This window comes from Microcaecilia unicolor, chromosome 13, assembly GCF_901765095.1.
Source record: "Microcaecilia unicolor chromosome 13, aMicUni1.1, whole genome shotgun sequence".
Classification (NCBI taxonomy): Eukaryota; Metazoa; Chordata; class Amphibia; order Gymnophiona; family Siphonopidae; genus Microcaecilia; species Microcaecilia unicolor.
Window position 1 is genome coordinate 40,440,537 of NC_044043.1, and position 14,164 is coordinate 40,454,700.

Sequence of the window (14,164 nt, forward strand, 5' to 3'; positions counted from 1 at the left end):
GGTCAAAAGAAACAAGAAGCTAGGTGGACTGTCTATGGGCTGTAGTCCGCTCTAGATAGAAGGCTAAGGCTCACTTGCAATCCAAGGTATGCAGTACACTCTCTCCAGGATGAGCATGTGGTTTTGGAAAAAATGCTGGCAGAGCAATCGACTAAGATGAAACTCCAACATTACCTTAGGAAGGAACTTGGTGTGTTTGTGTGAAGAACCTCTCTAATGTGGTGAAACAGTGTAAAGTGGATTAGCTACTAGTGCCTGAAGCTCACTGACTCTGCGAGCTGAAGTGACCACCACCAAAAATACAACTTTCCAGGTCAAATACTTCAGATGACAGGAATCAAGTGATTCAAAAGGGGCTTTCATCAGCTGGGTGAGGACAACACTGAGATCCCATGAAACAGTTGGAGGTCTGACATGGGGCTTTGTCAATAACAAACCTCTCATAAACCGAACAACTAGAGACTGTACTGACATAGGCTTACTTCCTACACAATTATAAACACTAGCTGAACTCTGACAGAGTTGCTTTTCAAACCTGACCCAGAAAGGTGCAGGAGGTATTCAAGCAGTTTTTGAGTAGGACGACAAGTGAGGGGGCTCCAAGGTCTTGCACTCACATCAAAATTCCTCCAGTTAAATATGTAACATTTTAGTGGAGTCTTTCCTGGAAGCTAGCAAGATTCAAGACACACCCTCTGGCAAATCTAAGGATTCAAATTCTACACTCTCAACATTCAAGCTGTGAGACCCAGGGATTGGAGCTTGGGATGCAGAAGGGATCCCTCATTCTGCATGAGGGTCAGAAAATATTCCAATATCCATGTACCTTCGGAGGACAACTCCAGAAGAAGAGGAAATCAGATCTGCCTTGGCCAGTAAGGAACAGATTAGGATCATAGTTCCCTGGTCTTAATGAGTTTCAGCAAAGTCTTCTCTATGAAAGGCAATGGAGAATATGTATACAGAAGACTTGTCCCCAATGTAGGAGAAAGGCATCCGACACTAGTCTGCCTTGTGATCCAAGCCTGGAACAGAACTAGAGGACTTTGTTGAGATGAGTTGCAAAAATATCCACCAAGGTGGTGCCCCACCCTAGGAAGATCTTTTAGGTTACACTCAAGTTGAGAGACCATTCGTGCGGTTGCAAAACCCTGCTCAGTCTGTCTGCCAGGCAATTGTTCTTTTCTGGTAGGTATGTGGCTTGACGACCATTCTGTGAAGGAACACCCACTGCCTCATCCCCAATGTTTCCTGACACAAGGGGTAGGGATTCTGTACCCTCCTCCCTCCCCCCGCTTGTTCCCATAGAGCATTGCAACCTGGATGTCAGTTCGAATGAAAATAATTTTGTTCTGTAGCCTAATAAATCTGCCTGTCTTAAAAGCATTCCAAATAACCCTCAGCTCAAGGAGGCTGATATGGAGATCGGTATCCTGAGTAGACCAAGTTCCTTGAGCATGAAACCTGTCCACATGAGCTCCCCATCCCAGATTAGATGCATCTGTTGTTAGCACTGTCCGAGGAGGTGGAATTTGGAATGTTAGTCCCACAGTCAAATTCATTCGAACTGTCCACCACAGAAGGGTAAGAACCCACTCTGGTTCAATACGGGTTACATCCGCTAGATTTCCAGCCACCTGAGACCACTGGGAAGCTAGGGTCCACTGGGCCTCTCTCAAATGAAGACATGCCTAGAGAGTGACATGCACTGTTGAGGTTATATAGCCCATCAATTCAGCATTTGCCGAGCTGTGACCTGTTTTCTGCTTCGGACCTGCGAGGAAAGTGCTAATAAGGGCTCTGCTCTCGCATGTGGGAGAAAAGCCCGAACCAGCCCTGTATCAAGCAGGGCTCTTATGTATGCCAATCGTTGGACCGGAAGAAGGTGGGACTTGGGGTAGTTTAGGAAAAACCGTAGTAACTCCCAACACCAGAACAGTTAGCCAAATTGACTGTCACTCCCTCTTGCAACGTGCTCTTGACCAGCCAATCATACAGATAGGGAAACAATATACTCTCAGTCTACACAAACACAATGCAACAACCGCTAGACACGGAGAATACCCTGGGAGATGACACAGGCCAAATGGTAGAACACGATACCGGTAGTGGTGTTTATTCAGAATCTGATATTCTTCCTGTGATTGGGAAGTATCTAAATGTGGATATAGGTATCCTTTAAGTCCCGAGAGCACAGGGTGCCCAAGGAAATCGTCCTGAACTTTTCTTTGAACAGGAATTTGTTCAGGGCCCTTAGGTCTAGGATGGGATGAAATCTCTCCATCTTTTTGGGCACAAGGAAATACCTGGAATAGAATCTCCTCCTCCCCTGATGGCATGGGTTCGACTGCATTGGCCTGGAGGAGGATGGAGATTTCTTCTACAAGTACATGCTTGTGCGTCTGACATCAATGCAGGATGTAACAGACGGGCTAACTGAAGAACCCACTAGTCGGAGGTTACAAGGGGTCATCTATGTTGTAAAACATTCAGCCTCCCCCTACCAGTAGGCCATGTGGGACAGTTAATGGACTGCAACTGTACTCTCCTGAAGCCAGTAAAAAAGCACATCCCTTGCTTTGACGGGAGAGCTGGCTGGGACTACTGAGGTCAGGACTGGCAAGGCTGAAAACACTGGGCCTGGGGGTTCTGGGCAGACTGAGAAGACAGAGGAAACCTATGCCTTTGAGCAGTAGGGTTGCTGCCTAGGCCCACTCGAAAACCTCCATGCTGAATGCGAAGTTTAATAAAACAAACCACTGTATGCTACAGAAAATGTCGAGACGCCAACAAACACAGTGTTACCACCAATGCTGTTTTTAGTGATAACATTGTGTTTGTTGGCGTCTTATACTGAAGCTTTAAGATAAAACTTGACATTTTGTGTAGCACACAGTGGTTCACTTTTTAAAACTTCACATTCAGCATCGATATATGACTCTTATGCTGGCATTTAAGACCCCTGACAAAGGCCAGATGCTGAAACATGGCCAGTGTTTAGTACTCATTGTCAACTATTTACATGTTGAATTCTGAAGAATAAACTTTTTAACCTGATCTTGGCATTTGAGTTGGCATCTTCCACTGCTGTTTTTTTTTTGGGAGGAGACCTCGATGCCAGCGCATGTCTACTGGTAGTTGAAGTCTTAGCAGCCATCAAGGTTGATGCTTCCAGAGCAGATATCGATGGATTGACCGAGGAGCCAAAAAACTCTCTCCTGAAACACCTGCCACGCCCTCTGTATCCTCAACTGCATTTGCAAGCAGGGAGAACAGGAGTTAGGCTCATAGCGAGGCCCAAGGAACTCGATGCACCGAGTGCAGGTCCGTCATGGGAATCACCCCATTACATTGGGGGGGGGGGGGGGGTCTTTTTGGACATCGAGAAGAATCGCAACCAAGTTAAAACTTCTCAACTGTGAACAGTAAAAAGAGGCAATATTGAGGTCTGTGCTCTGGCCTAAACGGACCTAGCAGTTCATGAAAAAGAAAGGAAACTTTTTAAAAAATTGTATTTATAAGATTATATAATAAATTCCAAGATAATCAAGTCTTGTAACAAAAAAAGGCACATCTATAGATTAAAGACATAGTTGTATAGGTGAATTATACAATTAAACCATACAGTTAAAGAAAAACAAAAACAAAGGAAAACATTCCTAATAAATCTGCCATTCCAGTCCACAATACTAGACAAAGAAGAAGGTAGTATACAAGGCAACTTGTTTTAACAGGAATAAGAGAAGGATATACTCTATAATATATGATTTCACAGAGTTGAAGTGGACAAGGCTAGAGAAAGATGAGTGACCATAGCAAGTTATTTAGAATCCAAAAAGGGATTTCAAGTGAGCTAGATTAAATAAATAAATAAATAAATAAATAAATAAATAAATAAAATTTAACAGAATTGAGCTTGACAACACACTTGATGGATAGTTAAGGCAGAACAGATCTTCCAACTGCTGAACTCACAGTCTCAAGATCAAAAATTGCTGGCAAAGCTTCTGCGTTGGCTCTCACATCTGGAAAAGCCCTACTTTACATACAAGGAAAAGTGAGTCACAATGGTGAAAGAGTCGTCTTAAAAAGCAATCACTATCCGGGTCCAATACAAAGGTCACATCAGGTTCTATCACTTGAATCAAATTCAAAGGGCCAAGTGAAGCATTCAAATTAGCGGTACCCTCTAATGGTTGATCCATTTCTTTTTTTAACAAAAGATGTAACAAAATAAATTCTTGAAAATAGAGAAAAAGAATTTTCTGGAATCTTAAGTATCTCAATAAAGTACTTCTTAAAAGTAACCAGAGGCACTTCAGTGCAAACCTTAGGAAAATTAATAAATCTTAAATGTTTTACACCTTACAATATCTAAAGTTTCAACTTTTTGTGATGTAAAATTTTATTATCCTTCATCAAGGCAGTATATCGCTTATCCAATTTTGTTTCTAAATTGGATATTGAGTTCTGAAAAAAAAGAACGGACAAGATAGTGCCCTGAGAGGGACTGAAAATTGGAGAGGGGGGGGGGGGACAAGATGGCATCCCGAGAGGAAGCATGTGCTATGAGCTCCCGCCATGTCATCTGGAGCGACTGCCTCACTTGTGGAGGGAGCATTGAGGGGGGAATGGTTCCCACCACTTGAGGCCAACATCACATTTAGCTCGGAAGTTCGGAGTCCGCCCCGGATGCCAGCATCTGAAAGCCATGAGCAGCGAATGCTCCCAATGCACGTTCAAGCAATGGAGAGCCCTTTGGCAGGACCTGCCCGGCCAAATGAGATGCCAGTCCTGGCTGCCCCTTCCATAGCAGGCCAAATGTCCAGAGCTGTTGTGGCTGGAGAAGTGTCAGGGACCGTGACTGATCCAGATGGAGGATTCTCATAACTGCAAGTGGCCCTGAGTAAGTCAAGCTTTCCGCAGAAGCCTGTGGATATAACTCTGAATTCTTTGTGGAACACTATGGCTGGTATAGAGGCGTCTGTCTCAAAAACTTAGTGATTTCTTAGTATTTTTCTGGTGACTCTGCACAAGTTACAGCACTTGAAAACAAGGTTGTAACAAAAAGGAAACAAAAAACCAAAAACACTACAAAAATTAAAGGGAAACAAAATAAAATAATGAAAGAGACAAAAATACCCATACAGCGAGCCACTACAAATTACAGAAAAATAGGCTCTGAGAGGAGAACACGATGACGCGTCTTCCCTGCTCCACAGAAAAATGACGACAGAGGGAACCACACATGCTTCAAGCGGGAAGGCACCAGTGGAACACTGCTAGAAAGTTCTATATTAATCTCGTTAGCTTCCACATCTGGCTCTGTTGCATGATGCCACCCAGCTGTGAGTACAACTGGCCTGTTTATCCTTGGGCGAAAAATTCTCTTTCATACTCAGTGTCCAGGTGTTTCTCTGTCAACACTAAGTGGCACATCAGATGGCTATTCTTCAACAGCAGCTTTCTTCTTGCCACTCTCTGATACAAACCATGTTTGTGGAATAATCTTGAACAGTTAACATTTGCCCCAGTCCCAGTTGTTTTGAAATAATCTTAGGCTTCAGTTTCCTGAAATCACAGCTGGTGACTCTGGAAGGACAGTCCAACTAAGACGCTGCCAAACTTTCTACTTTACTGTTACGGACCTGAGAGAGCCCCAAGTGATATTACAAATCACACTGATGTTTTCTTATAGTCTTTCCCCAACCTGTGCTTTTGAATAAACTTTATCCCATAGATTTTTCACTAGCTTCATGCTCAGCATATTTGATCTCTGTTTCAAAAAAATTTCAAACAACTAATAAACAGGCCTTATTAACTTTTGGAACTGGAGCTATTTTGAGTTTCCTACGACTAAAGGTGTGAAGACACAGGCAATTGAGATGTTTCTTATTCTTAATTACCTTTTAAATACAACTGCTCTTTCATATTGAAAGTGTTAAGTATGTTGTGTAGATCAGACAAAACTCCTACTTTAGTGCATTCTGAACTGTATTTTTCAGGACAACAGAATGTGAAAAACATACAAGGATGTGAAGCCTTTTACAAGGCACTGCAGATGGTTTCCAGTACTGTTCATTATGGATAAGCATTCCTCTCAAATTGAGCTTGTGCGCTAAGGGGTCTTTTTACTATTCTGCGGTAGAAAGTGGCCCTAGTGTGTGTTTACCGGGGTTCTCCCCACACACTAAGGCCATTTTTACTGCAGCAGTACAACGGCTGCTTTTCCTTTTTTCAATTAATGGCCACACGCTAATGTTACCATTAGTGTATGGCCATTAAAATAAACATTTTTTAAATTGGCACGTGAGCACTTACCAACACCTATCGTAGGCAGAAAGGGCTCAGGAACTAATCCTGCGTTAATCAGTTATCGCAGCTACATTACTGCATGCTAACTGATCAGCTCAGAAACTCTGCCCCCCCCACCCCCACACACACACACACGTCCCCTCCATGGGAAAAAATATTTTTTTTTTAGCGCGCGGCCCTGCATGTGCAAATCTCAAACTTATACGTCCCGCAGTAAGCCATTTTAAGCTGTAGTACACGCACACTAGTGCTTACTGCAACTTAGTAAAAAGAACCTCCAGGTCGTGCTCTGATCTACATTAACCAAATTTTTGCCACCTAGGCACATAAATCGAAGGACCCCCTTTGCCAACACCCTTTTACCAAGCTGTGGTAAGCACTAATACGTGTTTACTGCAGTTTAAAATGGCATACCATGGGGCATGTTGAGGCATCCTGCAGTATTTTTGACATGTGTGCATGCTACTGGAACGCTAAAAAAATAAATTTTGTTGAGGGGGTATGTTTGGGGGGTGAAGAGTGGGCTCTTACCACCTACAAAATAGGTGGCGATAAGGGCTCACACACTAATTTTTGTTAATGGCCACATTAGCGACTGGCCATTAAATCAGAAAATTGGCCATCTTCCAGCCACAGCAACAAGTGGCCTTAGCACATGGGGGAAGACCTGTGTAAGGGTGTGCTAGGGCCATGTTTTGCCACAGCTTTGTAAAAGGGCTCCTGTTTTTTTGGGAAGGGATTACGTTGCTTTCAGGGTCTGTTCTTTCCTTATATATTTAAGGCTTGGTAGTTAACCACAATACAGCAGAGTCTTGATTATTCAACATAATTGAAAGTTGCATAATCTGAGACTCTACATCACTTTGCCCCCCTCCCCCTCACACACACTAAGCGCAGCCTCATACCATGCCCCCTCTCCTAAACAGAAGCAACCTCATCACTCCCGGATCCCCAACTAAATGCATTCCCTGTCTACCCAACCACAGTAGGCCCTCCCATCAGGTCCTTTGAAGCCCTGGTGGTCCACCGGTAAGGTTGAAGCAGTCATTCCTGCCCATCCTGGCTTGGGTTTCAAAATAGCTGCCGGTAGGTGTGGAGGTTTCTGGAATGCCCCGACATTTGGGAGGGAGTGCGTGAAGCCCAATTTACAGATCATCGTTTAATCAAGATGGTCAGTTAACTGAGACACACTGTATATGCAAAGTTTCCTGTACATGTTCTTTTTCAGGTTAATTTACTTTCCAGACCTATATATATATATATATATATATATATATATATATATATACACACACACAGACACAGTGCACTCCATTTAAGTGCATGTCGGATAAGCGCATGCTCTGTTTAACTGCATACTGTACTTCGGTCCCGTTTTTGGCGCCATCAATTTCTATGGGGACAAACTTCGGTTTAGTGCACCACTGATAAGTGCAAGATTCGCTTATATGCATAGTTTTAAGACCGCTCCTCAGCAGGAAAGACTCCGCATAAGCGCACGCATGGAATATGGAAGCCGATTGGTGCATGACAAAGGGGCGGTAAATTTGAAATCTCGTTGGTTAACTGCCACAAACAGAAGAAGCGAAAGAGTGTTGTCAAAGTGTACACTGGAGTCGTCGTCATTGTGCAACTGTAAGGATTTTAACACTGGCTGAACGAATAGAAGTTCTTAAAAAATTAGAAAACAAAGTCAAACATCTGTTGCTAAAGAATATGGTGTCAATCCCAGTCAAATTTCACGTATCTTGAAGCAGAAAGACCAGCTTCTGGAAGACTGGCAAAACAATACAAATCCACAATGGAAACGTAAACGGTCGGGAAAAGCTGAGGATGCAGAAGATGCTCTTCTTCAGTGGTTTTCTCAAGTCAGGAGCAGACAGTTTCCTGTCAGTGGTCCACTGCTTATGGAGAAAGCTAATGAGCTAGCTGAAAGTCTTGGACTAACTGAATTCAAAGCCACTGTTGGATGGTTGGAAAGATGGAAGGAGAGGAACAACATAAAATTCAAGAAACAGCATGGTGAAAAAATTGGGTTGATTCAGTTCTTCCTACCATCTTGAACGAGTTTGCACCTCGTGACATTTTCAATGCTGACGAAAACGGTCTCTACTGGCGAGCGATTCCTGATGGAACACTTGCATTCAAACAAGCCGAAACTACAGGAAGTAAAACGTCAAAGGACCGACTGACGATCCTCCTTTGCTGCAATATGGATGGGAGTGAGAAGTTGGAACCACTCGTCATTGGAAACAGCAAACTGCCCCGTTGCTTCAACAATGTTAAGCGACTTCCTGTGTCATACGAGGCTAACGCAAATTCATGGATGACGGGAAATTTAGAAGCAGTGGCTAAAGAAGTTAAACACTAGAAAGCGGGCACAAAAGCGTCAGATTTCGTTGCTTTGTGATAATTGTGCTGCACACAGTGATGATGTCAGGCTGTCTAACGTCAAGGTGGTCTTCCTGCAACCAAACACTACCTCTCTGATCCAACCTATGGATCAGTACATAATAGCCAATTTCAAACAACATTATCGGGCTCTTGTGCTACGTCGTCTGATGAGCATTATGGATGGCCAGACTGGCAAGGATAAACGTGCTGTTGAACTGGCTAGTAATCTATCACTGTTGGCTTCCCTACATATGCAGAAAGAAGCCTGGAATCATGTTACACAGGCAACCATTGTGAACTGCTACAAGCCGGCAAGCTTTGTTAAGGATGTGGAGAGGGACGAAACAGATGCAGCTGTTGCAAACACGTCAGATGAACAGGCAATTGACATCCCAGCCGGTGTTACTGAAGAGGAGTTTCATCACTACGTGGCTGTTGATTACGATCTGCAAATAGCTGACGACAGCACTGATGTCGAGATATGCACCTACACGCAGGCAACGGCTGATGATGAAACAGATGATGAAATGAGCAGCGAGGCACATGCTGACGAAATTCAACAACCTCCTGTCACTTTTGCAAGAGCGCTGGAGAGTCTCAACACCGTGCGGGCCTATCTGGAGGCCACTGGATGTCAGAGCTATGACACTTTTTACCATCTGGCAGACAGTCTACAGACCTCACAGACACAAGAGTGTACCGAGGACTATGACTGATTACTTCAAGTAAGCCTAACGTCAGTTAACAGAGACTGTATACTGTATGTACAATAAACAGTACTGTACATATGTTTATAAGATGTCAAACTTCTTTGGGACACAATGGTTAAGAGCACGCTCCGGTTAACTGCATGTATTTCTTTGGTCCCAGACCCTTGCACTTAAGTGGATTGCACTGTATATATATCTATATCTAATATATATATTTAAAGGAACAACATAAATTATGTATTCATTGGTTCTTATACAAGCATATAGTTTCATTTAACTGCTATTGAAAAAAAATTATTCTGAAACCTCTATTCCATTTATGATTTTTTGATCTTTGCTTTCTGTACGTTCTCTCTCCCTCTATTTACTTTATTGTTTGCCAACTTAATAACCTATTAGGCCAGCAACTCCTCTCTACTGTTATTTATTTTTTATTATATTTTGATTCACTGTCATTGTTTCCTCCTCAGAGGATTTAGTTTCTTCTAGATTCTCTCTCTCTGGCTTGTTTTATTTCCTTTCAATTCCATGAATTTCCCTTGGACCAATAACCAATTACAGGGTTTTTTTTTTTTAAAGTGTATATTTTTACTTTCCCAGGATAGTGTGCAACTCCAGCTCCCTACCTGGCAAAATGACCTGAAAGTCTATAGCAGGAGAAAGCTCTTCAATACTGCTCTATTGAAATCTAAAGGGGTTGAAAGGAAGGCACCCTACACTGCTCAATTATATATAATTATGTATTATCTACCCCATAAATATTGAAAGTAAACTGGGAATTTTATTGAATGGGGATGGTAACCCATCTTTTTTCAGCTGCTAAAGAGATATTTTAGTTCTTAAAAACAGAAATAATGGATTTCATTGTACCTGAGAGGTGTGTCTAATCTACCTATAGAACTTCCAGTTATTAAACTGCACCCCCCACCCCACCCATGTACAAATTACAAAAATACAAAATATAAAATGCTGTTAAGTGTGCATATTTCTGATACTGTAACACATTAATTCTATTACTAGGTTTCAATTTGCCATTTCCAAATTTAGCTCAATGACTATTTATACTTATATTTGGTCATGTTACTATTGCTATGTACCTGCTATACACCACCTTGGGTGAATCTCTTCATAAAGGCGGTTAATAAATCCCAAAAAACTAAGTTCACCTACCTCTGCATCTGGGAAAGTTGGCAGAGATTTTTCATGGGTTGAAAGGGCAACTCCCAGTTCATCTTCTGTTCCTATTTGTTTCTGATCTTTTCTTTTTCCAAGTCTTTGCTGTTCTTCTTCTTCCTGCACATACAGATGGGAGAGTAACAAACCATTTGAGCCACTATGTCATCATAGCATTCTCTGTGAACCCCAAGAACCAAAAGGAATGGTAAAATAGAAATCACTGGATAATATAACCAGATAGATACTGGTAGACAAATCCTGTGTGTACACTGCAGGAAAATGGAGGGAGGGAAATGAAAAACCTCTGGCAAAGGAAAAAGGATCCCTAAACTAATGATAAGTAGTAGTAGTAGGAAGCCTCTAACAGGAAATCAAATTTAAAGGGTAGCTTTATTTTTGCTTTAACACATTACTTCTGGTTTAGATTTGTTTTAGTGGAAAATTTTACTTCACTGCTGTAGCATATAATTATTTGCTAAACATTTTTTTCTTTCTGCTATAAAAAGAGAGGAGAAGAAAGAAACCAGCCAGCTAAGGGGGGGGGGGGGGGGGGGGGGGGGGCTATAAGAACATGAGTGCCAATGGATTATAAATATAATACTGTGGTTTCTTCTGATGTAATTTTTTTTGTCTGCTCCTAGACATTCATATGCCTAACTGACCCTCTTTAACTGACCCTCTTTCTCTGTTTTATGGACTGCATGGAAGGCATGATAACAATGCTATATTTTGTAGTAATTTTGATATGCCTGAGGGCTATTGATATGTTGTATTTCTCCTATGTGTTACACCTCTCTTGTTGATCAAGTCTTCTTGATGTAGAATTGAAATTTTAATTAAACAAAATCAGTATTAGGAAGTACATTTTTTTTTTTAATTTCTATGTAAGCTAAATCTAATGCTGATTTTTTAACACAGCTTTTTTTTTTTACACCAAGTATAGAGATACGGATAGGTAAATGAAAACAAAATAGAAAGTCAAGCCTGGAAATCTGAGAAGTTCCGAGAGAAGAGGACCTTTCTCTGGTAAGTGAACGCTATTTTGCTTTGTGCTTTGGGAACTTAAAAACTGGAGTTTAAAGGAGGAATTGTAGGTTAGCGTTAGGCAAAATAGTTGATGAAATTTGCTTCTTTCCACTCAGTTTTAAAAACTTTGTACCACAGCATTAAAAGATAGAATCTAGCAGGCACTGCAGGATCTAGTTTAGTCTTCCCGCCCACCCCTAGGACAACTCTTCATTTATAGTCAGTTATTGTAATTAGGGTAACAAGCAAGGAGTGCTCTTACAGAGTTTTAAATACATTTCATTACCATCTAAAAAGAAAACATTAAATAAATCATACAATATACTATATAAACTAAACGACACTTTTATATTAGGCCATTATCCTTAATACTGTAGCAAGTTTTAAATTATTGAAAAACTCAAAAACACTAAGATGGAGTCAGCAGTCCCGCAGCGAGAGGGGTGCTATCCAGTCTTTTGCATTGAGTGTAACATGTATGATTATCTCCCAGTTGGTGAGATGTCTTATGTGTGTGCCCGATGCAAACAGCTCCTAGCTCTCAGAGAACATGTCCATTCTCTTGAGGCTAGAGTAGCAGAGTTGTGGGAGCTGAGGGAGACAGAGAGGTACATAGAGGAGACCTACAGGGATGTTGTAGAGAAGTCCCACCTCCAGTCTGGTAGCCCCTGTGCTACCTTGGAGAAGGAAGATCTCCTAGAAGGAGAGCATCACCATGGTGACGTAGGTACTCCTGTAGCTAGGACCTGCCCACCAGGGGATGTACTATCCTCTCGCACCGAGGATATGTCTCCAAGTGCTGACCGGGAGGGAAAGGTTAGGACAGCTGTTGTAGTTGGTGATTCGATCATTAAGCATATAGATAGCTGGGTGGCTGGTGGACATGAGGATCGCCTGGTGACTTGCCTGCCTGGTACAAAGGTGGAGGACCTCACGCGTCACCTAGATTGGATTTTAGATAGTGCTGGGGAGGAGCCGGCTGTCTTGGTACATGTGGGTACCAATGACATAGGAAAATGTGGGAGAGAGGTTCTGGAAGCCAAATTTAGGCTCTTAGGTAGACAGCTCAAATCCAGATCCTCTAGGATAGCATTTTCTGAAATGCTACCCGTTCCATGTGTAGGGCCCAAGAGACAGGCAGAGCTCCGGAGTCTCAATGCGTGGCTGAGACGATGGTGCAGGGAGGAGGGTTTTAGATTTGGGCAACATTCTGGGGAAGGGGGAGAAGGCCGACAGTTGCTCAAAAGCACATGGTTCGGGATAAGGTATCTTTCAAAGATATCACCAAAACAGGGAAGATAGGGTTTCCTGATAGTGAGGTTGCAAAAAGGGTTTCCTGATAGTGAGGTTGCAAAAGAGACCATAGTAGATCAGGTGTCCTTAAATAAAATCAGACAGAAGATTGCAAATTAATACTGTCAAGTACTAAGCATCATGTAAATAGGAACAACAAACATACTTTGAAATGTCTATATGCAAATGCCAGGAGCCTAAGAAATAAGATGGGAGAGTTAGATATATTGCAGTAAATGAAAAATTAGATTTAATAGGCATCTCTGAGACCTGGAAGGAGGATAACCAGTGGGACACTGTCATACCAGGGTACAAATTATATCGTAGTGATAGGGTGGATCGAATTGGTGGAGGGGTAGCATTGCATATTAACGAGAGCCTTGAATCAAATACACTGAAAATTCTGCAGGAAACAAAACACTTCTTGGAATCACTGTGGATTGAAATTCCAGGTGTAAAGGGGAAAAGGATAGTGATAGGAGTGTACTACTGTCCGCCTGGCCAGGATGAACAGATGAATGCAGAAATGTTAAAGGAAATTAGGGACTCGAACAAACTGGGCAACACAATAATAATGGGTGATTTCAATTACCCCGATATTGACTGGGTAAATGTAACATCGGGGCACGCTAGGGAGGTAAAATTCCTTGATGAAATCAAGGACAGCTTTATGGAGCAGCTGGTACAGGAGTCGACGAGAGAAGGAAAAATTCTAGACCTAGTCCTTAGTGGAGCGCATGATCTGGTGCGGGAGGTAATGGTGCTGGGGCCGCTTGAAAACAGTGATCGTAATATGATCGGATTTGATATTAGCTTTGAAGTAAGTATGCATAAGAAATCAAATACGTTAGCGTTTAACTTTATATTTAAATCATTTTTATTAAGTTTCAAAAAGAACAAGACATGTCATGAAGAAACCATCTGCAAAAACATTTCAAAACAGGTACAAGGGACCTTCCCAACATTCCTTCCCTGTCCAAATCCCTTGATCCCTCCCCAAAATCCTCCCTTCCCCCCTACCCCCCCATTCCCCTCGCACTGTCTCTGTTCTTTGCAAGGAGTCCAAGTCACACGGATCCTGTCCAACAACGTATTCAATTCAGTATTCTGCTTCTTGCCGCTGGCTGCAATGTATCCCAGAAGTTCGCTCACGTTTTCTCTAAACTCCTGCCCTCTTTGGAGGCGAAATCTTTAACTCCACATCTTTCTAGTTTTAGTAGTGCAATCATCTGCGTCCTCCAAACGCTTAT

At 42.2% G+C, this 14,164-nt stretch overlaps 1 protein-coding gene across 2 annotated transcripts in view; it reads right to left on the reverse strand.

Moving 5' to 3' along the window:
• Positions 1–14,164, reverse strand: part of RABEP1 (rabaptin, RAB GTPase binding effector protein 1) — a 148,566-nt gene that overhangs the window by 57,715 nt on the left and 76,687 nt on the right. For both annotated transcript variants that reach the window (XM_030222557.1, XM_030222556.1), the window contains one exon: positions 10,590–10,712. In XM_030222557.1, coding sequence (XP_030078417.1) covers positions 10,590–10,712 — 123 coding nt within the window. The remainder of the gene's footprint in view (positions 1–10,589; positions 10,713–14,164) is intronic.